The following is a 24,625-nucleotide window of genomic DNA, read 5'->3' as shown; positions in this document are numbered from 1 at the left end:
AAAAACGGATTTTTTTCCCCCCTCTTTCCCCCCCTTCTTTTTAATAAACTCTCAGTATACACATAACGTCTTTAAGAAAATGAAATCCTTTTGCTGTGGGCCACGTCGCTGGAAGAAATAGTCCCCAGTGCTGTTATCAGAGCTTTCAAGCTTTAACTCTGAATCAAAGGCGACAATTAATAAAGTCGCCCCCGCCAGGAATGGAAAGGAGGAAAGCTAAATATTTGAAACTGGGTGAACAAATGTCAGGGTGTTTTTAAATAAAATCCTTTTACAGTTATCACAGCGAGCAGACCTGATATCCCTGTCTAATTCAATTTCAATTTGCGCCCCATGGGAGATAGGGAAGAAAAGGTTGCAATGCTGTCTTTGGGTTGATATGTTCTTTTCTCCTTCAGGAAGCAGGCACGAGAGAGGAAGGGGAGGAGGGCGAGGGGAGAGAGGAGGAGGATTCAAATACCAACAGAATATGACTTTTTTTTTTCCAGCTGGATCCTTCCAGAAGGCAGATGTGGTGTGGGGAATGCTGAAATGCTGATTTGTTGTGAATTCACCTGGAAAACGTAGCCAAGGAGGAAACTGCAGAAAGGCTGTTTGTGTGTGAATAAATATTCCTGATGGGGGACCAGAATTCACTGAATGTTGATGCCAAGAGCAACATGCATTCCCAAGGCATCTTCCTCCTCCAAAAACCTGCAAATCAGCCAACTGCACCAATTATCCCAACCTCTATCCATATCCTGTCAGGTGCTCACAGTCCTGTCACTTCACTTCTTTTGTTTAAATCAAAAGGTGCTCCTTTATTTAAGCACCCAAATGCTTAAATAAAACCAATAAGATTATTAATAAACTGCCAGATAAAATCATGGAATGGTTTGGGTTGCAAGGGACCTCAAAGCCCATCTCATTCCACTCCCTGCCATGGGCAGGGGCACCTTCCACTATCCCAGGTTGCAGTAAGAGACTTCGAAGGAGTTTTACCACATTTTACCACTACTTGGGGTGCACAGGGCTTAGGTTGAGGAGTTAAAACTCACAGTCAAGAGGATGTTGAAGCTACAGATTTTGCAGGACACAGGAAAGAAGCCAAAAATGTACTACCAAATACGTGCCTCTTCACTTTGTGAGTGACAGAGGCACTTGTGGAGCAGTGAGTGCCATTGTGAGCTGTATCATACACAAGCAAAGCCAAACCTCTCACCTTTGGTCAGTGCTGCTGAGGGGACCAGGCTGGAGCCTCGATGGCAAGAACACAAGCAGAAAACACACATAAGTATCTATCACATATTTACTGAGCAGTAGCATCACACAGGGTTTAACTCTGTCCCTGGGGACAGGGCCAGAGATCAGAACTGGCTTTGCAAGGACACAGAGTCCAAGAGGACACCTGGGAGCCCATGCACACACCTGGCAGGAAGCATCCTGAACTGGAGACTGGGATAATAAGGATTTAAAGCTAAGCACATGCTTAAAGGTGATGTCAGCATGGTGGAGGAGGGATTTTGGGTGCATCCCTGCCGCAGTGAGCTCCAGGCACACTCTCCAGATCACTCTCTCAGCCCACCCTGCAGACACCTCGACTCTGCCCAGCAATGCAGGAGTTCAACTCCCAGGAATTCAAGCAGCAGCTCCCAGCATGGCCTCAGGCAAGAAGCCATGCATCACCCCAGGCCACCAAGAACATTTGGAGCTTCCCCCCTGTGCCACATGCCAAAAACTACCTGTGAGAGGGGTCCCAGCCAGGCCCAGGCAGAAAAGAAGCAGGCATAAGGATCTCTCTACTCCTGTTCTTAATTATCCTCAGAGTTACTACAATGGAAAGAATTTTTAAATGTGGGTATTTTCTTGTCCCCATTTATAATGCATGTTTACTTTTAGCACATTATTTAGTTTGGACCCAGAAAACCAAACAGTCAGCTGCAGTTTCATGTTCTTCTTTGCTAGCCCAGGGCTGTTGTACTTGGCTTGCAAAGGCTTTATGGAAATGTTTAAATTTAAACAAAAAGACTGTTTTCATTTCAAATTAGAAAAATAATAAACCATCCTTAGTAGGTTTGGTGAACTCTTTGCAAATGGTGAAACCAAACTATACCCCTGCCCTCAGCTGCAGATCTGAGCTGCCTGTTGGTCCCTCTTAAATGTAAATGATAAATTATCATTATCCTGACTCAATTAAACCCCCCCAAATGGAATGCAACTTAGAAAAATGTTTTATTTATGAATAGTTTGCAGGCTTAAGCACGGTGGTCAGTTAATGAAGTATCACTTTCTTCAGGGATGAGAGATGCTCACAAAGGGGAGGGAGCTGTGTTATTGCTGTGAACCCGGCCTGCAGCAGGATTGATTGCATCCTTCTATAATGAGAGCTGGGACAAGAGGGGCTGGCAGCGCCACTGGAGGGTTGTTTTGAAGTGATCGTATCTGCATTTGTGTACAGGCAGGGAAGTGCAATAATCTGGTGGCTAAACCTCCCTGAATGGAACTTTTATTAAATACCAAAGTGAGAGCTATGAGGGTCAAATCATTGGTACCTCAGGGCATGGAGAATGTGAGTAACGCACTCCTGCTCTGGAATGGGACACACATTAGTAATGTGTCTTTATACCCCAATTTGTTCAAACACATGAAAAATATTGTGGTCTGAAAGAGTAAAGGGTTTAAACAGAGCAGGAAAACAAGCCCAGACCCTGGTTGGGTGTTGATCACAGACACTGTAGATGCAAATTTGCACTAATAACAAAAATGGCACTGTTTTCTGGGGCAGTATCAACTCCTTATTTACATAAACATCCGGACTGACACATTGGGCATGTTAAAAGTATGAAGCAAAGCCCAGTGAACTCAGGAAGTCCACCTAAGGCTGCTGAGAACTGCTCAAAGCAGATACTCACCCCTCCTGCAGGGATATGGCCAGGCCACCAAGCAATTGCTGGTTCTCTCATGCCACCCTCAAAGGTGGTTTGTTTGCCACACAGAAAAGGCCCATTGCTTCCTCCTAGACAGAGAAAAGAAGCCATAACCCCCACAGAATACCAGTATTCCAAATGGGACACTCAGCTAGGCTGGGTTTAAATGAATTTTCATTTCTGCATGAATGCTTCTTCAAATAACATGTCCAGAGTTGGGTTTTTTGTTATTATTTTCTTGGTTTTTAGTTGTTGGGTTTTTTTTCAATATCCATTTGTGATGAAATTTTAGGACTCTCTTTTCAGCACAGGGAGAAAGTGCAGAAACACACCTCGCTATCAAAAACCAAACTAAAAAACCGAAACCCAAACAAACAGGAAATAACTTGTTGTTTTTCCTTTCCTTTAAGGGTGTTAACTGCTGTCTGTAACTAAAGGAGATCTACCACTTTCAGGCAGAAACAGTATTTTTTTCATAATGATTTTAAATTTTAAAATATCAGAGCAGTATTAGATGAAGGTACAAGAGTGAGAAAAATAATCCTGAATTCCCTGAATGTTCACTCTTAGTGATGACAAGGGCTTTTCAGGAATATCTGGGGTTTTAACCCAACCTTGGAGCTCAACCTGCCAAGGAACAAACAGGGAGGTTTCATCACTGATTCCAGGTCACCCAAAGTCAAACACAGTGGTTGAGCTGAAATCAGAATTCAGGATACCCTCTGCTCTGTGGTCCCACAACCACAAGACATCCTGCCTCCAAACAGGAGAGAGTGGGTTAGAAAATCAATTTGCAATGATCTGTTTCAGAGAAACAACCACTTAAACAAAAGCAAAACTTGTGAAGTACCCAAAATAGTTTTTCTTCTTAATATTTTTCATGAGAGGTAAAGAATGAGGGACTCTTGAACTCTCTGTAACTACTCAGAAAGCTCAAATATGCATTTGGCAGAGCAGGAGTTAACACCCTGCTAAGTCAGTGGGCCTGGTCCTAAATTACAAAATAGTCACTCCCTGAGTGGAAACACACACAGGTAATGGCAACATCAGGGCTGGAGAAAGTCCATTTAAACAGGGATACCCCCTCCAACAATGAGCAGAAGTAATGAACACAAGTTATTCTAAGCATAAATACTCTGAATTTTGAGGCTTCTCCCAACTGCATAAAGGAGAACCCCACGTACAGGTGTTTTTCCCCCTCAGACATGAAGATTTAATTGATTTCTGAACTCCAGCCCAGGTTTGTTCACCTCAGACTCACCTTGTTTGGGAGCTGAAATGAGAGCGGCCCCGTTATCTGAGGTGAAAAACACGAAGGTGTTCTCACTGATCCCCAGCTGCTGGAGGTGTCTCAGGATTTTTCCAATGCTATCATCGATTTCTCTCACAGCATCCCCATACCTGAGCCAAAAGGGCATGCAAAACATTAAAAGCAGCAAAAAATGCATTTAGTGGACTTAATTTATACCTGTGCTGCAGAAATCCTTCTCTTATGCATCAGAGAATAAAGTTTTCAGCTGTCACTGCAAACCTTGTGCCTTTTACCTGCAAAGAACAACCTCTCTGGGGTATTAAGAGTCAGAATTTGTTCATGTGTGAGCCACTCGTGGACAGAGACCAGTAACTGGTATAAATTTAGCTACAAAATTTATAAATATAGGCAAACCTACTTTGCCATAAACTGGAAGGTAATAACAGAGTATTGCCTCTTGGTTTGAAACTCTCAGTGCTCTAAGCTCACAGTGTCCACAGAGCTTTTTGCCTCCTTTAAATTGGATTTTTCTACTTGCTGGTCTGATTTACGGGCTTTTAAAACAGGCACTAATCATACAACAGCCTTCTAAAAGTCATCTGTGCCACATACAGCATTTCAGTCCTCACACAACTGGCAAAGGAGCTTAAACTCCCCCTCTCCCCCGTTTTGGTCACATGATCTTAATTTCAGATTAGTGCAAAAATTATTAAAGAACAATCCAAGCAAAGTGCTACTAAATAATGCATTTCAGCACACACACACTACACTTTTGAGAAATTAGCTTTATACTTGGACCTAACAAACACTGCTTAGGTTTTATGTTTCTGTGGCATGAAGTATTAATTAAAAAAACCCAGTAAAACTAACATCCACTAAAGCAGGACTTACAGTCCCCTCTGACTGGTGCCCAGGAACTGTTTGGAGGCATAAACAGGAGCGTGGGTAGCATCAATTGCCCAGTATAAAAAGAAAGGCTGCTGGCTGGTCTGCTGCTTGCTAATAAAATCGAGAGCTTCCTGTAAACAACAATAAAAATTAATTTATCCTCTACAGTCTAAATCTCTCTGAAAAAAGAAGCGTAAAGTCACCGTGGCTTAGAAACCAGGATTAAAATAGTACCTGCAGGTAGAGCTGAGTCAAGTTGGCTTCACCCGTCTTCAGATCAATTTTGAAATCGTCATAGTATCTTAAAATAAAATGAATCAGAGAGACAAAAAATCAATCCTAAGGAATATACAACATAAAAAGGATTTTTTCCCCTTTATTTGCTTTGTAAGTAGGTGACAAATAAGTCACAGCTGCTATACAGCAAACTCACTTCAGATATTAAAAATATGTCACTATAACTTTTCTTATGGGAGAAAGCAGTGACACTGAACCAAACTGTGACAGCTCGAACCAAATTAATGATGACTTCAAGTTTCTGGACAAACCTGAGGGACTGGTCTTTTACTGTTAAGCTGTTGGAATAGGGGCAATATGATTAAAGATCTCGTGCTCCATCATAGAGAGCTGTTTCAAATGTGAGTAGAATTGTGAGAAGTACACAACAACTTCCAGCGAGACAGAGAAATCCTGGAAGCAGAACATGAGAATAACAGCAGAGAAATAAGACGATACCAGGGTCAAAAATGAATGGACAAGAAGGGCACGGACTGCAGACTTGGAACATGGAATGGTGTTATGCAAACAGGCAAAATGTTATTCCAAACAGGAAAAGAAGGAACAAAGAAGTCTTTCAGTACAGAATGGAACCAGCTTCCAAGAGCAGTGGAATGAAATCATCACAGGAAGCTTTTAGGGTGCAAGGGGATGAGCAAACAGCTCTGGGAGGGCAGCACTCAGGAGCACCACATCCCTACATGGTCCACATGCAACTTGGTACTCAGACCTTTATCAATCCTAGAATCATGGAATCAAAGAATGGTTTGGGTTGGAAGGAACCTTAAAGCCCATCCATTTCCAAACTCCTGCCATGGGCAGGGTCACCTTCCACTAGACCAGGTTGCTCCAAGCCCCATCCAACCTGGCTTCAGGGAGAGCCCAGAAAATAACATCCCCAGGCAAGGAGCTGAATTACCTGCCAATCATTTCCCAGTCCCTATACACAGGGATGTTGGGGAGCTCTCTGTTATCATAAGGTCCAAAATGGCAGTTTGGGGAACCAAACCATTCGTCAAACCCGTGTTTCAAGGGGTGGAACTGAGGCCGGTGCCCCAAGTGCCTGGAAACAAAAGCAACAAACGAGTTAAAATTCTGCTGCAAAGAAGCAAGTAATAATCTCATCAGAATGGCATGCAAGGAAACAATCTTTAAGAAGAAAAAACTTAAAGCATTTCAATCAAATAAATGACTCCAGAGCAGTGTCTTGATCTGTCTCACACTTGTTGAAAGCACATCCATGTGGACTCACCCCAATGCTTACATATATCCCATTTTACCTACTGTCCAATCTTTGTTTCTCTTTATTTCCTTCCATTGGTGTCTTCTCTCATGCTGTCTGATGATCAGCACTGAGGGACTACACTGCTCAAAACCACTGCAGAGATGCACATAATGTTTTACTCAAGGATTCTGATCTATGACAAGTCATTTTTATACTCCTGAGCTGTAAAAACAAAAGGCAAAGCTCATGAAATGCACCATTTTATCTGCATGCCATTTATGGAGTATTCATGCTGCCAAAATGGTACAAAGAGACCTGAATGTAAATGAAATGAGTTTTTTTATGCGCACATGTGGACATAAAACACATTTAGCTACTCCTTATGACAGCTCCTCTCCACTGTGCAGCTTGAAAATTCTCCATCCTTAACTTCAAGATGAAGCTCCTCTCTAATCTCCAATTTTTGTACTGAAAATTCTACATTTCCTTCATTCATACCATCTTGAAGATATAGAATGCCTATCCTCTCTGCCACTAAAGGGAATCTTTGCATCTTAATGCTTATTTAATCATTCCAGCTTCCACTCAGAATCCTACATCTGCATCCTGTCCACTTTGTGCCAAAACCCTCTGCACCTTCTAAACATTAAGGGCATAAAATGCACTCCCTGAAGTAAAACAATCCACGGAGTTACTGTGGGCTATTCCAAACTAAGTTATAATAGGAAATAATCATCATTCCAACTCTGATCATGGCTTGGTGATGTAACAATCACTGCAAGTCCAATCTGCAGGATTCCATCCTTTCCTCATTTATAAACATGAGAATACAAAGCTATTCCTGGTTGTTTCTACAACAGGTGATATGGAAAAACATCTTATTCTAAGAAAGTCCTAAGAGAACTTACAGAGATATTAAAGAATGACTGAGATGCAGATTATTCTCTCCCTTTCACAACACAAAAACCAGAAACAGATTCAATGAAACACAACAAATTCTGAAATGGTCATGGAAAATACTTGACTTGCAAATTTATAATTAAACCATGGAACTTGGTTTAATTATAGGACACCCTGAAAAGTTTTTAGAAGGGATGATGAAACAATATAAAAATCTCCTGCTGGAAAACTTAAAAATCTTTACAAGCCTTAAAATTCTCTGTGTGACCAGGATGAGACTCCAATTTAACTACTGTACACTGCATGTCTTTACACCTTTCTAGGGAGCAGGAGATGTGCACAAAAGCCAGAGCCTGTTGCTGTTCAGCATCAAGACCAGTCCTGTCCAGGACAACATTTTTTGGCTGCATAATAGTGCACTGCACATTCCCACTTAGTCACATCCCTGCTAACAGCTGCAAGTCCTTCCAGATTTGCCTTTTCCCAAATAACTGGAACCAATCTGTATTTGCCTTGTTTATTCCTTTTCCCTGGGTGTATGAATTTACATTTATTAGCACTGAACTGCATCTTATTGCATCCAGCCCACTGAGCCGATTCTTCACGGCCACTCTCCTGCATGGATTTGTGGTGATAAATAATTCACTGTCTTAGGGTGGTTTGCTTTCTTCCCAATTCCAGCAGGTGAATCCGACCATGTTTCAGACTTGCTCTTTCCTAACTTGTTAATGAAACTGTTAAATAAATTGTATCCCATTACTTTCCACCAGAATTCAGTTTATTCACATAAATATAGCAAGAGTCAAAGATAAAAAGCATGTGGGTGCTCGAGCAAATTCCAAATAAAATCTTGGTGGCTTTTGATTAAATTAAGTGGTGTGAGACACGGATGAAAGCAGTTAAAGAGTTTATAAATATATATATACACATAAAAACCCCTTCAACTCTTCATATGAAGATGTAATGGCAACACTCAACTCAGAAATTGATCCCAGCAGGGGGGAAGATCCACCACAGATTCCAAAGTTGGACATTTAAACTTCAAAACAGGGGTTTTTTTCTGTAATTCCGTTTTTTCTGCTGTTCCTCCCCAGCACACACAAACTGAAATCTCAAAGCAAGAGTTCTTCAAATACATTTACCATTTGCCAATGATCTTATTGATGTACCCAGCTTTCTTCAGGAGCTCTGGAAGCAGTAATTCAGAATCTTGGATTCCTCCTACTATATCCTGTGGTGTGTATGCTGTGGAAAACAAATAAAAACCAGCTTTCTGACTCTTAAAAATATTAGAGCAAACAGTAAATGGTACTTAACATTAATAGCAGTGTTACTGGGTCAGAAATAGGAATTAATTTAGAGTCCCAGCAATGTCACTCCTTGGAAGTCCTCAAAAGAAAACAAATTGATCCAGAGAGATCAAAAGGACATCTCTACCCACTTGTGCATCAGAGCAAATAATAAAGGGAGCTGCCATAAAGGTGAGAGCCTTGAAAGGGAGAATCATAAAAAAATCAGGTGCTTTAGGTGTTGTATTTATATTGTAAATTTGCTTTATATTTTCTACAATGAAGGCATTCTTTTCCTAAATCAAATAACCAATAAATTTGCTCATAATACAAGAACCAAAAGAAATAAGTCTCTCTGAGTCCACAGTTCTCTGGCCTTTGTGAATCTCGGGTGTAACTTGGTGTTTGGTAGGAATCAGTCCTTGGCTACTGATTCTGGCCCACACGTGTCCCAGCATGTGGCATTTGTCACACTGGAACCAAAAAATCAATCCAGGGATCTTCCCTGGAATCATCACAGGCACGAGCCCTATAGAACTGCCAAGGTTAGAAATGGTTCAAAATGATGAAAAAAATCGGAAATTAAGAAACAGAAAAGGTTCAAAATGGTTAGAAAACTGGTTGCTGAATAAAACTGTGAGCAGCCTGTTCTTTCCTCTGGGTGTCAACACACACCCCACGTGACTTTTCCTTCACCAGACCCCAATTCCACTGCCTGGAGGAAACGTTTCTCAGCCAGTAGTAGCAAATGGATCAACCAGCCTTGTTTATGCCTCTTAATTCGAGGAGGTTTTTCTGCTTGATGAGGAGGAAGCAATAAATTTCACGCTTATTACCAGCAGTTAACAGGGTAATCTTTCCGTGCCACTCTGGAGGATCCATAGGGGAAGATCCCCGAGCCAAGGCTTTGTTCAAAGCTAAACTTCCTCCAAGGCACAGAGGGAAATCAGGAGAGGGAGGGAAATCAGGGATGAAGCTCCTACCATTCCTGGCATGTGCATTGGTCGTGTAAAAGCCATTCCTGACTGGGAGTCGGCCTGTCAGCAGCGCTGCCCTTGCTGCAAATAACAAAAACATTCATTTACATGCATTCTTTGCCTAATATTAACATTGTTGTATGAAGACTGAGGCCAGAACACTGACAGAAGTTTGTCAGTGTCCTCTTGCCACAGCCAGCACTGAATCACTCGCATCAGAACTGGCAGCAACTCCCCTCTCCAGTGAACCAGGTTCTGACACACCATTTGAGTTATTCCAGGACAAATCCGAGTGAAATTTGGCCTCTTTATTAAATTATCCACTGCTGAAGAGTCATTATTTTGAATAGTCAATGTAGCAACACTTACATCTCAGTCATATATATATATATAATATGTTTAAGAAGAAATCATAGCACAAACTGATTAGATGCTCAAGGCTAAGTTTTCAAGCTTGACTGAACAAAAATCATGAAATATAAAGAGCTGTCCAGCTTTGACAGTAAAATCAAGTCCTGACTGCAGGGAACATTTAAATAGATGTTTAACTTAAGCATATTCAGTCCCACCATCGGACTTAGCGGGATTTCAGCATATTTTAAATGCCTTTTCTGAGCAGGGATGTCATCAACACACTGTCAAGTGATGTCCTAAATGAAAGCCCAAATAAAAAGCCCCTGGTCCTCATTTCTGTTTCAGTTATTGGCAGCTAATCAGGTTTGAGGGAAAGAAAGGAAAAAAAGAAACCACCTCACAGAAAAAAAGAATAAGGATAAAAATATCTGTGTCTCCCAGACCCAAACGTTTCTTTTATCTCTTGTCCCTGTCTCAAGAATCTCCAAGTCACCAGGGTCAAAAACGGGACACAACCTGCTGCCTTTCTTCACCATAGCCAACAGAATCAGACAAAATATGTTCAGCAACAGTTTAGATTCTGTTTTGTTTATCTCAAAACAAGAAAGATTTAAAAATGCAATGACTGGGGCTGGAATATTGAACTGTAACAGTTTAAAAATTCTTTTAGCTGGGCTGATGTGATCATTGCACCAGTGCTTTGCATGAACTAAAGATTGTAGGTTTTCCAATCAAAACATAAATAAAAAGGGAGCAAAAGGCAAGATCAAAGCAGCAAATCCAAACTCTGGCCTGAGGGTTTGGTTGTGAGTTCGTGTCAGAGCCTGGCGAACACCCCAAACTTCCCAAAATAAGATGTTTCTTGTGCTTATATGGTTTAAAACTCCAGTTTACTTACAGGGAGAGCAGAGGGGGTTGGCAGTATAAAAATCCAGAAACAGCATCCCTTCTGCAGCCATCTGGTCCAGGTTAGGAGTTTCCTTAGAAGGCTCTCCAAAAGCCCCTAAATCCCCCCAACCCATCTGTAAAAAGAGCACACCAAAAGATGTTAAAGTCCTTTGCCACAACCACAATGTTTCTGAGCCCACATAACATATCCCTTAATTTATAAATTTTTACAGTGCTCATCTCCCTACTCAGAGCCTTCCAAATATGATAGAAAGGATCTTTCCCAACCCTGTGAAACAGGGAACTCTTGCTCTTTTCCCTAGTGGATGGGAAACTGAGGCACACATGAGATTAAATGACTTACTAACAGGTACTAAACCACTTGTAAGATCCCCATTGCCTTCACTGTTACTCAAAGGCCTGAAGCACACAGAGCAGGGAGACAGAGGAAGTTACACATGATATACTTGGTGTTGTACAACTGCCACAACCGACCCTTCAGTCGCTGCTTTGTGCTGGACCCAAGATTCCATTTCAGCCTCTGGATCTATCCCTCTGTATATAAGGAACTAGACACACAAGGAAAAGGTCTAAACTCAAAAGCAGCACTGCAGCAAAAACAAGGAAGTATTTGTTTTAAAGCAAGAGGAGAGAAACCTGCCAGAGGCATCACATGTCCCTCTGCTTATCTGTGGTTTCACCCTGTTCTTCCTCCTAATTCCGAGGGGTCACGCGCCAGGAGAACCATAAAATTCCCATCACAGTGTCTGTATTCTGTGCTGAAAACCATTACTGGGAAAAACACAAATAGAGGCAGAAGGTTCTTGAAGGGAACAGCTTAATGAACCATTAGGCACCACAAGTGCCAGCGATTATATTGTGCTTTAAAAAGGCAACAGATTCCTTTAGCTCAGGTGTGTCTCAGGTGAGCAACAGACACAGAGGGCAGGATGTATGGAGATCTTTAGGAAATCATCATCTGGAAGATGACATGAAAATATTAGGAGAGAAGCAAACCAGGAAGATAGCAGAGACCTGAACGTGCTGGAAACTGATATATTTCCTTATCCATATGGCCAAGGGGGCAAAAGCAAAAACACTTTCAGCTGGAAACAAATCTGTGATTAATTTTGCTCTTTAATGATTTATTGCACTTTTTTCCCCACCCAGTTCAGAGAGCAAAGATTAGTGTAATTACTCCTCTTCTTGTTTAGTTTTTCAGGAGGCAAGTGTGGATTTTTAAAATTTTTCCTGAAATGTGTTGGAGTTTTTTTGTCCATACTTGTAGATGCACCTTATTTGCTGCTACTGCAACTCCATCCACCACAATTGCCACAATTCCTTGTGTAGGCTACAAAGCCAAGCTTTAACTTCAGGATGAGTCTATCTAGGTTTAAAAATCACCAAGACACCCATTTTGCAATATTTACTGTTGAATCCTTTCCCAAGGACTGTGAATTGCTCAAACATTATGAAAGGAAGAACAGACAAGATGATTAGATTTTTAGATAAGGTATTTCTTAATTTCAAATTCCAAAAGGTTTGACTTAATAGCTCAGAGAAATCTTGTTTGTTTTCAGGACATCCACACACAAGGAATAAGGAGAGGTCACCTGGGGCAGTGAAGGAGAGGATAGGAATATGCTGAGTCTGGGCCTTCCTTTCATTTCTCCATCACTTTTTACACAAAACCTGGGAAGGACTCAAGAAAGACCAGACCACAGTGACTTTCAGAGCCAAACTTACTCAAATATTCCAGCTTATTTTACTCAAACTTTCCTAGATATCACACAGACTGTGCCTGAACCATGTGCTAGGGAGCTCTGACCATGAATCACAGCACAGCCCCCACTCCTGAGCTGTCCCGCGGCTGGAATACGGCACAGATGGGGCACAGGGAGACCACAACACCTGGAAAGGATGATGTGTAGGCCTGGAAACTGTGACTAAGCAGGACTGTGCACATCAGGGAGAGCTCTGCTCCGTGAGAGTCAGTGAGACAGAGCTCTAGTGAGCACAGAAAGCAAAGAAATGCTCAAGACACACTGAAAACACAAGTCTGAAAAAACAAGCTGTGGCTGTCCCAGCCCTGGAAGTGTCCAAGGCCAGGTTAGACGGGGCTTGGAGCGACCACGTCTAGTGGAAGGTGTTCCTGCCCAAGGCAGGGGGTTGCAATGAGATGGTCTTGAAGGTCCCTTCCAACCGAAACTATTCCATGATTCTATGAAGAGCCCCCACCTTACCACAAGCCCCCCAGCCTGTCCCCCACAACAAGCACTCTATGAAGCTGAGGCTCCAATTTCCCTCAGAATATCCTGAGTTGGAAAGGACCCACAGGGATCATCAAAATCCAACATGGGACCTGCACAGGACACCCCAGCAAACCCACCCTGTCCCTGAGAGCACTGTCCAAATACTCCTTGAGCTCTGGCAGCCTTTGGGCCATGACCACTGCCCTGGGGAGCCTGTTCAGTGCCCGACCACCCTCTGGGGGAAGAACCTTTTCCTGATATCCAACCTAACCTTCCCCTGACACAGCTCCAGGCGTTCCCTCGGGTCCCACATTGAGCCCTTCCCAGAACCCACCTCTGGGGACAAGCACTCAGCTCTCCCATGGCCACCAACCCCCTCACAGTGACCAACATCACAGAATCACAGAATGGTTGGAAGGCATCTCTGGAGATCATCCAGTCCAAGGCAGGGTCACCTGGAGCAGGTGACACAGGAACATGTCCAGGTGGGTTTGGGATGTCTCCAGAGAAGGAGACTCCAGGCTTTCCCCGGGCAGCTGTTCCAGTGCTCTGCCACCATCAACATAAAGAAGTTCTTCCTCATTTTGAGGTGGAACTTCTTGTATTTTAATTTATGGCCATTGCTCCTCTTCCTGTCGTTGACAGGACAGAGTCTGAGACTGAACAGAGTCCGGGACCATCCCGACACCCCATGGAGATATCTGTACGGAGAGATGGGATCCCCTCTCTAAGTTTTCCTTTCTCTAGACTACCCAGGCCCAGCTCCCGCGGTCTCTCCTCACCAGGGAGATGCTCCAGACCCCTCACCACCCCCTCCCTGCACCCTCACCCCCCCGTCCCTGCGTGTCGCGGCCCCGCGGGGTCCCTCCCTCGGGGGTGACACGGCCCCCCGGTGCCCGTCCCGTGCCCCCGCTCACGTCGTCCATGAGGAGCAGGAGGATGTTGGGGGCGGCGGCGGCGGCGGCCCCCAGGGCCCAGCACAGGCACAGCGGCCGCAGCGCCGCGCTCGCCATGGCAACGGGACCCCGCGCACCACGTGACCCGCGGCGGGACACGTGACCGCGCCCCCCCCGCGCGCCCCCGGCGAGCCACGTGACCGGCGGGAGAGGCGGCGCAACATGGCGGTTTGTATCGCCGTGATCGCCAAGGAGGTGCGGGGGGAACGGGCCGGGGCGCGTGAGGGGGACAGCGGGGCCAGGTAGAGTCATGGGCCCTGATCAGGGGTGGGGAGAGGGATGTTGGGTCTGAGGGGAACAGGGAGTCACCGGCAGCTGTGGGGCCTGGGGCTCGGGCAGTGGAGTCTGAGGGGGGCAGCGAGGTCAGGTGGGGTTCGAGGAGGGGTGAGAGGCTGGGCCTCAGGGCGTGGAGCATGAGGGGGAAAGGGGGATCAGGTGGAGTCATGGGATTGGAGGAAGGAAGAGGGGCTGGGCCTCCGGATTTGGGGCCTGAGGGGGACAGGAGGGCCCTGGGGGGTTGTAGGGCCAGAGTGCATCCAGGTGGGGTCATGGGGCCTGATCAGGGATTAGGGTTTGAGGCTCAAGGTGTGGGGTCCGAGTAGGGCCAGGTGGAGCTGTGGGGTCCTGAGTGGGGCAGTGGGGCCAGGTGGGGTCGTGTCATAGGGCCTGAGGACGGAAGAGGGGCCAGGGCTTAAGCTGTGGGGCTGAGGGGAAAAGGGGGGTCAGGTGGAGCTGTGAGGTCTGGAAAGGGTGAGGGGAGAAGGGCTGGGGCTCTAGTTTTGGGGCCTGAGGGGGTTAGGGGATGGGGGGGGGTTATAGGGCCAGAGTGGGTCCAGGTTGAGCTGTGGGATCAGGTGAGGTCATGGGGCCTGAGGAGGGGAAAGGGACTGGGTCCCAGGTTTTGATCCCTGAGCAGGAGTGAGGGGAACAGAACCAGGGCTGTGGGGCCAGTGAGGTTGTGGGGTCACTGAGAGGAGAACTGGACAGGGGCTCAGGCTGTGGGATGTGAGCAGGAATGAGGGGAGCAGCACAGATACAGGGGGAGTGGAGCAGACACTGGGGGTTGAGATGGGCTGGAATCAGAGCAGGGGCAGTGCAGAGGTGCAGGAGAGGAGAGGAGAGGAGAGGAGAGGAGAGGAGAGGAGAGGGGTTTTCCTCAGGAAGAGCTGGGCACAGGCTCTGCTGGGATAAGGAGACAGGAGCAGAGAGGTCTGAGCCTTGAGCAGTGCCTGTGCAAATGATTCTCCTCCCACAGGGACAGCTCTGCACCGAGGGTCTGGAAGGTGTGAAGGAGGCTGTGAACATAAAATGGTTTAAATAGCTCCTGACAGCAGCAGCTCTTTGGGTGAAGCACTGTCAGGGCACCATCACTGATGGAGTGGCAGGTCTTGGTCAGTGTGATTTGTTCTCTCCCTCAGAACTACCCCCTGTACATCCGGAGTGTCCCCACGGAGAACGAGCTGAAGTTCCACTACACTGTGCACACGTCCCTTGATGTCGTGGATGAGAAGATCTCAGCCATGGGCAAAGCCCTCGTGGACCAGAGGGAGCTCTACCTGGGGCTCCTCTACCCCACTGAAGACTACAAAGTGTATCTTTCTCATGCCTTTTGCCAGGCCATGGTGTGTTTAATTTAACGAACACAGAGCTGCTTTCTCCTGCTCTTGCTGGACGAGTGACTCTCAACAGCCCTGTGGGTCATAGAATCATGGAATGGTTTGGGTTGGAAAGGACCTTAAAGCCCATCCAGTTCTATCCTCTGCCATGGGCAGGGACATCTTCCACTAGACCAGGTTGCTCCTGGGTTTTAATAAACTGGGTGTTTCTTCTGGGTGTCTCAGGTCAGTCCCACTGGCTGATGTTAGATCTTCAGGTCTCTGTGGTCTCCCAAACAAGTCCTACAGGCAGAACTTCATAGAATCATGGAATATCCTGAGTTGAAAGAGACCCATCAAAGTCCAACCCCTGCCCCTGCACAGGACACTCCAACAATCTCACCCTGTCCCTGAGAGCATTGTCCAACTACTTGAGCTCTGGCAGCCTTGGGGCTGTGACCACTGCCCTTGGGAGCCTGGTCAGGGCCCAACTACCCTCTGGGGGAAGAACCTTTTCCTGATATCCAACCTAAACCCCTGTGGCACAGCTCCAGCTGTTCCCTCGGGTCCTGTCACTGGTCACCAGAGCAGAGATTGGTGCTGCCCCTCAGGAGGAAGTTTCCTCACATTTCCTCTCTCCGAGTGCATTCCAACCTGGTTTTGGTGGTTTTGCCAGGCCCTGGTGTGCCAGTAGCACAGTCCTTAACACCTGCACAGGTATGGCTACGTGACAAACTCCAAGGTGAAGTTTGTCATGGTGGTGGATTCCTCCAACACGGCCCTTCGAGACAACGAGATCCGCAGTGTAAGTGCAACAACCCAGAGCCACCTCACTGCCTGTGCTCCTGCCACTTACCCACGCAGTGCTGAGAAGCAAAGAAATTAATTCACTTGCAAACCCTTTTCAGATGTTCCGGAAGCTGCATAATTCATACACAGACATCATGTGTAACCCTTTCTATAACCCTGGGGACCGGATCCATTCCAGGTGAGTGGGTTTTCCACACTGATCCCTATGTCTCTGTCACCTTTTTGGAACTTTCAGGGTACCTGTGATTTAACACGACCAACCCTGTGGTGGACCAGTTCAGGTGTGTTTGCTCTAAGTGCCTAAATAAGAATAGCTGTGTTGGTTTTGGGCCATTTCTGCCTCATAGAAAACTTAAAATCTCAAAAAAAATTATATTGAACTCTCACTCCCACCTCAGAACTGGTGTTAAAAACATTAAGTCAAGAAAATGTATTTTTTCGGGAGAAAAATTTGCCTGTTTCATAGATAAATATGAAAATATAGGTAAATAATGGTTGGATTCGATGATCTTAGAGGTCTTTTAATGGTTCTGAGTATTAAAATACAGATAAGTAGAGCAGGTTAAAGAGTAAACAACTGCACTTGTCCAGGGTTTATCCCTTGGTAGGACAGGCATTCAGGACATGTAATTCCTCGTGTGTGAGGAGGGCCAGAACTTCGCATTTCTCATTGTAATCCCACAAGGAATTTTAATGAATTGGGAGTTTCTATAGCCTAGACAAGAACCACTTTTACACTTTGCAGAGGCAGGTCTGCAGCCAGGATAAGACCTGTCCTTCCCTCAGCTTAACTAGAAGTCATTAATTACTCAACGGACCATGCTATAGAGTAAAACCATGTGTGCAGCTTAGGGAAAGCCAGGCAGAGACACTGTGGTGTTACAAAAGCTCTGCTGTGCAGAACTAGCTGCTCCCTTTAATAATCTGTGTTTATTTCCTTCTCCAGGGCTTTTGATAATATGGTGAACTCCATGATGATGCAGGTGTGCTGAACCCTTTCCATCCCACTGTTGGGAGCATCCCCCTTGTACAGGAGCAGTGATGTATATATTGTCTTCAGTCTGTGTAATATTTTAATCTGTAAAATAAACTTGACACCTGCAAAGTTTGCATGGATTTGTACTCAAGCAAACCTGAGTATAGCACGGAATTCACTGTTCACAGAATTATGGAACTGTTTGGGTGGGAAAGGACCTTAAAGCTTATCTCATCCCATGCCTCTGCTATGGGCAGAGACACCTTCCACTAGACCAGGCTGCACAAGATGAGCTCAAAGGTCCCTTCCAACCCAAATAATTCTGGGATCTTCCCTTCCCAGGATGATTTTTGGGTAACTCACTTTTTGCTGTTTTCACCTTGCACCTCATCCAGACAGCCCAGGCACACTCCACAGTGATTCCTAGCACAGGTACAGCTGGAATAAATCCACCCAAGGGATTAAGCCATCAGGCTTGCACAATTGCATGGCTCATCCCAAACTAATCTCTACTAGCATCTCCTCCCCTCCAGCTCCCCGCTGCTCCAATTAAAGACTCCCCAGTCAATAGCAGGTATTTATATAGAATAAAACACAAATTGGACTGGAAAAGCATCCCAAGTTCTTCCACCACTACAAGGTGATACAAGCAGGAGTAGGCACTGAGCAGCTACTCGGTGCTTCTCACACACTTCTACTCCAAGTCTTTCATGCCCCATGAAAGGCAGGAGCCTGTGCTTCAAGCACCTTATCAGTTAAAAATACATAAACCAGCTAAAAAAAAAAATAGAGCCACACAGCTCCAGAGGATGCAGGGAGCCTGGAGAAAGCCAGAACTGCACATGAAGTTCACACAGCAGGATCATTTATTTTGAAAACAAGTGACAGTTACAATACTTTCTCAAACAGAACTTAAGTACATTTAATCAGCAATAATCTGGCAAATCAGGGGAGATTCAAGCTTCTCCCACTACCTCCACAGGGCACAGCTGTGCACTGCTATCCCAAAATATTTTAATCTAAAAATCTTTACTGTTTTCACTCAGAGACAGCAGCTCTGCATTTCCTCTTCCACAGTCCAAACACTCCAAAGTAGTTTTTATATTAAAAAATAAGTCTCAAAAATTTACAAACCTGCCAAACAGAAGCACTAGAAAAAGCTGGTTTATAGTCTAAGCCTAAGGGTAGCTCAAATCAAGGTCAGTCTCTGCAGCACTGAGCACAAAATCAACACAACATGAAGAGTTAAGGCCCCAAGCTTTAAAAAATAAAAATCTAGAGATCTTAAAGGGAAAAAAAAAAATCAGTGGGATTTTTAGGCTGGCAATGCCCCCTGAGCTGTGAAAAGCTGCTTTAGGAGTCAGTTGCATCTGTTGCATCTGGGTTAGAGGAATCCTAACCAAGGATCCCAAAAGATTAGCGGGAGAATTACATAATAAAACCCATTTCCATGCAGAACTTCCTCCAGGAATACTGTCTGCTGGTGTTCCCAACCCTGCCTCTTCTAACACAAAGTTTTCCCTTTAAAATCAAGTGGTTTCAGAACTCAAACACAAAATCAGCAGGAAAGGGAAGAGCCAGAACCTTGTTCCCTGGTCCCCCCTGTGGTGCACTTTGATCCCAATCCTCCAGCTCAGCTGGGCTCACACCATCCTCAATGCAAATCCAGAGCAGGAATGATGGTGGGAATAAAGAGGAAAATCAGACCAAATTTGAAACAACAGAGGTGATTTTGTGACGCTGCTATTGCTGGAAATAAAGTCAAATGATAAGTTGGCAGTTCCTTTGTAGATTTGGAATAAAAGCAGGAGGGAGGGAAGAGGGCGTTGCTGACTTCCAAAATAAAAAGGGGGAAGGATTTTGTGACACTCAGGTCTTGTTTAACTACCAGAGATACAGAGGCTTCCAGAGAATTAGCAAGGGATTTTTTTTCTCTGCCCTAGATGTACAAAGGCAGCAAGTAAAAAACCAGACCCAAACCACATTTGGCTCCAAGAGCAAGACCAGGAAACCACAGGGCTGAAGGAAAAGCTCCCCAGCAGTCAGAGCTAGAGCTGCAAACCAAGACATTAATTTGGAGAAGAAAACAGTCTTTGGAAAGGTCTTTAAGATCTTCTTAGGAGAAGAGAAGGCAGCACTCAGCTGCTGTAGGAAGGGCTGGCAGAGCTGAGGGAGCTTCCCAGCTGAGCAGTGGGGTGGAGATCACCTGGACAGCCCTTTTCCATGGGATGAGAAGGAGACTTGATGGTCTGGGAGGGCTCTTCCCTTCCCAGGACAGTGTTCTCTGGAATGAGCCTGTTCTCGAAGCAAACACAGTCCCCTGAGCTGAGGTGAGACGAGCCCCTCCTGGGATTCTGGCAGGAGGGAGCAGATTCCATCTTCCCTCCCACAGCCTGGCACAGGGCTCACCAGTAAATCCTCACAGCCAGGCAGATGGCGTTTTTTAAATTAATCTGTTTTTTGGCTTGCATAGGCATATTTTTAAATCTCTCCCAATCCCATCTCATTTCAGTCCCATTGGCATCACCAGGGCAGTCCAGTCCTTTCTAGTATGGAAAATACCAAGGCAGCAGCTTTGCCCGACCCCTAAACAGGAACAAAAACAACATCCTAAAGCACAGGGCACCTGCTCCCTCACCCCTCCGAAGGCTGGGATTCACCCTTCTGCACCAGCTACCCCATACTGCACCCCCAAAACCAGGGAAGCATCAAGCCAGACACAGCTCTGGGACTGGTCAAGACTGGGACTGCAATGCACACCCACCATCCCCCAAATCCCTCCAGGGACAGAGGGGCAGCAGCAGGTTTTTCCAGGTGTTTCTTCCTTCCAGAGCCTTTCTCCCTTCTCCCCATCCATGCCACGGTGAGAGATGCAAAGCCAGGACACTGAGCACGGCCAGAGCAAGGAGTAACCCCATCCCAAGGACACTCTGCTCCATACATAAGGAATCCCCCTGCTCAGCCACTCACCTGTACGTCCTCCCTTGCACCCTGGGGTGCTGCCCTCCATAGTAGCCTCCCCACCGAGCGTGGTAGTGGCCCCGGTAGCCCCCACGGTCGGTGGTGCTGATGCCAGGCATGTTGGTCCTCTTGGGAAGCACCTGGAAGGCGGGAGGGGCTGTCAGAGCTGGAATTTGGCACAGCCCAACACACCTGGGGCTGGGAGGGTGGGCACAGCCCCCGGGGCCTCACCCAGCTCTTACCTTAATGACTCGTCCCCTGAAGATGCTCTCGTCCAGCTCCACTGCAGCCTTCACAGAGCTCCTCTCCTCGAACTCGATGTAGGCATACCTGGGAGGGGACAGGGTGAGCAGAGCCCCAGGGACACCCTGGAGACCCCCAACCCCTGCACACAGCACTAACCCTTTGGGGTGCCCTGAGAACTTGTCACAGAGGATCGTGACCCGGTTGATCTGCCCACAGCTGTTGAAGTGAGATTCCAGCTCCTCCGCCGTGCCCCCGTAATCCACCTGCAACAACAGTCCAGGCCCCCCCAGCTCATGGGTCTCAGATTCACACCCCATCATGTGAGGCAAAAGGCCCAGCTGGCTCCACTCACACCTCACCACCACAGCTCCAGCATTTCCTGAGGGTCAGGAGACCCTCCCAGTGAGTGCTCCAGCCTGGAAACATAAATCCAAGAGAGCCCAGCCCCGTTTTGAGGGAACTAGAAATACCACACAACCCTCAGCCTCCAGAGGGGTATTTTGGGGAGCTGACACTTGCAACAGAGGATCTGCAAGTGGATGAGAATCGCAGGGAGAGGCTGAGCCACATTTCCAGTCTGGGCTGGGCAGAGAAGGAACATTTGGGATAGGACAACCCAGCCTTTGGTAGAGGGCTGGAGCATTCACCCAGGGATCTGGGACATATGGCAGCGGGAAGTGCTCTGCTCCAGGGCTCCCACTTACATTGCCCACGTAGATAGATCGCTGGTCAGCCTCCACCTTCTCCTTGGCTGTCTTTGGGAAGAGACCTGTGGAAAGGAGGGATGCTTTGTCATGGATAGAGTGGCAGGAGCCACGTGGCAGAGGGATGTCTGTCTGTTTGTCCAGGTCTGCCCCCAGCATGGCCACCACTGAGCTGCCACACTCCAAAGCTCCTCAGATCCCTGGTCGAATCCAGGTGTACCCAAATCCCCACACTGTTGCCTCTTCCTCCATGCCCTTGCCCCTTTTCTCTTCAGTGACTCCTCTACTGGAGCTGTTGGTGCTAAACTCACTTACCTGAATCAAATGTAATTGAATTAATTTATTGCATCTTGGCCCACATAGGTAGGAGGTAAGAGCTGATATAACCTGCATTAGCACCATGCCATGCCTGGATCCCCCTCACCCACCCTCAGTCCCAGGTGCCCAGAGAGGCAAAGCCATATGCTCTGGCTCCTGCACCCCAGAGGTGTCCCTGGGGGGACAGCAGCAGCCAGGGACAGCCCATACCTGCCTCTGAGCTCATAAACAGGTGACTCTGAGCTTCCAGCTGCAACTCCTTCAGCTTCTCGTCCTCCTTCTCAATCTCCTGTAGTTTGGCTTTGATGGCCTCCAGCTCCTGAATCCCAAACCAAGACTGGCATGAGCAGCACACAAAGCAGGGACACCCCAGGTGTAGAAAGTTTCCTACTTCCTTCCAGCACCAAAGAAAACTGGTTCCCTGACCAGGCAGGCACTCACTGGGTCCTGCACAGCCAACTCCTCCTTGCTGTTCCCCTCCAGGTGGCTCAGGTCTGAGTTGTCATCTGCTGCCTTACACAAAGCTGCCATCTCTGTTACGTCCCAGGACACCTCCTCTGCTTCCAGGGACAGTGGGTGTTGCCACCAGATGTCTGAAGTGTCCAGGAAGAAAGGACTGGGCAGGACAAGGGGCAAAAAGGCACTTAACAAACAAACAGCCATTTAGCGTGGAAGCTGAAGCAGAATCTCAGCCAGGCAAAGGCGCTAAGGGTGTTCCCAGCAGAAGGATGAACAGGTGACACTAATGCAGCTTGTCTGCCATGCAGCAAGACTGCAAAACTGCAGGACTGAGGGCAATCAAAAGGTCTTCAGTTCATACTGAGTCACTGCCCAGCTCAGGAGGGCTACAGAAGGGAACTGGAAGCACCTTCCCTCAAGTGACAAAAACCCAGGTGCACAGTCCCCAACCAGCTGGCAGGGAAGGGAAAGAGAAGGCAGGACATGGCCACCAGCAGAACTCTCAGGCTGAACGGAGGGAGCAGTAGGGAGCTCTGCCTCCTCCAGCAAAGGTAGACCTGCACCCTCCTACCCCCCGAGGAGCCCACAGAGGGACAATGCTCTCCCACGTGTGCACACGAAGCCGACCCTGCCCCATCCCGAGAGAGCCTCGGTAGCTGTCCCCGAGCTGTGCCCGTCCCGGAGCCCTCCCCGGCCTCACCTGGCCCGACGGCCGAACATGCTGCGCGGAGCCGGCGGAAGCTGCGCCCACGTGCGGATTTCCCTCCACCACGAGCGGCCCCGGCGCCGGCGCGCCACTTTCACACATCAGCGACCAATCAGAGCGCGGCGCGCGCCAGGCCCCGCCCCGCGCCGGCAGCGCGTGGGAGGTGGCCCCGCCCCGCCGGGACAGGTCTGCGGGTTCGAGACCTGGGGGCGGCAGCGGCCTCCGCCTGGGGATGGCACACGTTGGCGGCTGGAGGCGTGGCCCCTCCGGGGCTGGGGAGTCGCTCCCGACCCTCCCAGTCCACCGACCCTGCTGGTGGTGCTAGAGACTGCAGCCAGGTCCCAGCACAGGGGGAGCAGCGAGGCACCCCAAGGGGGGACACATCCCTTTGGGTTCCCTAGGGACACACCTGAGTCCCCCCCGCCATGGACACGCCTCCTTTGCAGTGTCCGACCCTGAGGCTGTAAGGAACCCCCCAACCCTGGGTTGGGGCCACCAGGTGCAGGGCATTGCCAGGAGCAGGAGGGGAGGGCACCCAGCACAAGCCCAGGCTATGGAGCCTCCAGTAGATATTAAATTGTCTTTATTACACAGATACAGAGTTAAGAACAGACATAACCTGAATCATAAAGTTTACATCTTTCACAGGTCAAACATACAGTACACTTAGAGAAAGCAGGGAACAGCAAGGGGAGGGACAGCATGCCGAAGGAAAGTCCTACCACGTCATCTCTCAGGGCTGGCCCCCAAAGCCCACGCCTGGCTCTGGTTTCCAGCCCTCCAGGGATTCCTGTGCTCCAGTGCCCCTGTCGTCAGGGCTGGCTGGGTAACACGGGCAGGGCTCAGCCCCGCACGGGACCAGGGAATGGGTGCTGCCCACAGCCAGGAGGGAGGGGGGACACGGGCACCACACCTCCCTCTGGGGGCTGTGGCTTTTGGTGGCATCAGAGGAGCCCCCGGGGCTGCCATGGCAGTGGGGACACCTCATCACTGTACCTAGGGCCTGGGAACACGGTGGCATCTTGTCCCTGATATCAAACCCACCAGGATCCAGAGGGGTACCCCAAAGAAAAAGGAGGGGATTACAGCAGCCCCCAGAGGAGGAGGATAAGGAGACACTGGGGTGCTGGGGGAGGGTTTGAAGGGCTCTGGCAGTGATGGTGCAAAGCCCAGGTGTGGGACCCTCACTCTGGGATGTCCAGCCTTGCTGGGATGTGGCACTTTGGTTTCAGCTGGAATTTCGAGTTGGGAATGTGAGGAAGGGGCTGGAGATGGAACACCAGTGCCGCGCTTGGCACCGGAGAGCCACATCTCTCCTGCCACCTCATCCAGCTTGGTGCTATGGCCAGCACCCAGTGACCTGGGCTTTGCCTCCCTGTGGGGACACGGACCTGGGACATGCTGTCCCCATGTCCCCACACCAGCCGGGATGGGGGCAGGAAACCCCAGAGCTGTGGGCAGCCATGGGGACCTGGTCTGGCCCAGCCACTGTGGCACCTCGTGTCCCCACACTGCCCCACAACCACCAGGGTGTCCCTGCCCCAGCCAGGCTGTGCCAGCCCACCCTGCTTATCCACCTGCCACCTCCCAGATGGCACAAAGCCACCAAAGGACACAGCTGGGGCACAGCATGTGGCACACATCCCTTGGGCCCCTGCACACCCCTACAACACCAGTTTGGAGTAAA

General features: G+C 47.8%; 3 protein-coding genes across 6 annotated transcripts in view; 1 reads left to right on the top strand and 2 right to left on the bottom strand.

Annotated features, from left to right (window-relative positions):
* The window catches only part of GALNS (galactosamine (N-acetyl)-6-sulfatase), a 43,280-nt gene extending 29,024 nt beyond the window's left edge, over positions 1-14,256 (bottom strand). Inside the window, exons 1-9 of one of the 3 annotated variants that reach the window (XM_027646723.1) lie at positions 14,125-14,256; positions 10,966-11,089; positions 9,720-9,794; positions 8,590-8,692; positions 6,242-6,385; positions 5,281-5,347; positions 5,050-5,177; positions 4,168-4,307; positions 2,892-2,995 (exon numbers count right to left, since the gene is read on the bottom strand). In XM_027646723.1, coding sequence (XP_027502524.1) covers positions 2,892-2,995; positions 4,168-4,307; positions 5,050-5,177; positions 5,281-5,347; positions 6,242-6,385; positions 8,590-8,692; positions 9,720-9,794; positions 10,966-11,089; positions 14,125-14,220 — 981 coding nt within the window. In that variant the 5' untranslated portion in view covers positions 14,221-14,256. Of the gene's footprint in view, positions 1-2,891; positions 2,996-4,167; positions 4,308-5,049; positions 5,178-5,280; positions 5,348-6,241; positions 6,386-6,602; positions 6,770-8,589; positions 8,693-9,719; positions 9,795-10,965; positions 11,090-12,850; positions 12,858-14,124 lie in introns of those variants that run through there. The other 2 variants (XM_027646725.1, XM_027646724.1) reach the window with 2 other exon arrangements.
* Positions 14,248-17,676, top strand: TRAPPC2L (trafficking protein particle complex 2 like). Its single transcript, XM_027646727.1, has 5 exons — positions 14,248-14,358; positions 15,582-15,754; positions 16,476-16,563; positions 16,667-16,746; positions 17,515-17,676. Exons 1-5 carry the CDS (start codon positions 14,326-14,328, stop codon positions 17,558-17,560), a joined length of 420 nt encoding a protein of 139 aa, XP_027502528.1. The 5' UTR covers positions 14,248-14,325; the 3' UTR covers positions 17,561-17,676.
* Positions 17,677-17,803: 127 nt separating this feature from the next.
* Positions 17,804-22,990, bottom strand: PABPN1L (poly(A) binding protein nuclear 1 like, cytoplasmic). 2 transcript variants are annotated; one of them, XR_003528239.1, is made up of 9 exons: positions 22,933-22,990; positions 22,215-22,389; positions 21,984-22,092; positions 21,456-21,520; positions 20,908-21,014; positions 20,748-20,835; positions 20,515-20,645; positions 19,954-20,130; positions 17,804-19,839 (listed from the first exon to the last, which is right to left on the bottom strand). XR_003528239.1 is itself a non-coding variant. In XM_027646726.1 (8 exons), the coding sequence occupies exons 1-8, from the start codon at positions 22,950-22,952 to the stop codon at positions 20,091-20,093; spliced, it is 735 nt and encodes a 244-aa protein (XP_027502527.1). In that variant the 5' UTR covers positions 22,953-22,990; the 3' UTR covers positions 17,804-20,090. The 2 variants fall into 2 exon arrangements, 1 of the variants encoding a protein (XP_027502527.1); XM_027646726.1 differs by having other exon boundaries at positions 17,804-20,130.
* Between the last annotated feature and the right edge of the window lie 1,635 nt (positions 22,991-24,625).

Source organism: Corapipo altera, unplaced genomic scaffold (genome assembly GCF_003945725.1).
Source record: "Corapipo altera isolate COAL_440 unplaced genomic scaffold, ASM394572v1 62, whole genome shotgun sequence".
Lineage (NCBI taxonomy): Eukaryota > Metazoa > Chordata > Aves > Passeriformes > Pipridae > Corapipo > Corapipo altera.
Note: the sequence above shows the minus strand (reverse complement) of the source record. Positions and strands in the feature narration are given on the sequence as shown.

Coding starts and splice junctions, on each gene's coding strand:
- TRAPPC2L (XM_027646727.1), top strand. CDS start 14,326: ATGGCGGTTTGTATCGCCGTGATCGCCAAGGAG. Junction 16,564..16,666: donor GAGACAACGAGATCCGCAGT/GTAAGTGCAACA, acceptor AACCCTTTTCAG/ATGTTCCGGAAGCTGCATAA. Junction 16,747..17,514: donor GGGGACCGGATCCATTCCAG/GTGAGTGGGTTT, acceptor TTCCTTCTCCAG/GGCTTTTGATAATATGGTGA.
- PABPN1L (XM_027646726.1), bottom strand. CDS start 22,952: ATGTTCGGCCGTCGGGCCAG. Junction 20,836..20,907: donor TTCTCAGGGCACCCCAAAGG/GTTAGTGCTGTG, acceptor GTCCCCTCCCAG/GTATGCCTACATCGAGTTCG. Junction 20,646..20,747: donor TCAGGGGACGAGTCATTAAG/GTAAGAGCTGGG, acceptor CCCGCCTTCCAG/GTGCTTCCCAAGAGGACCAA.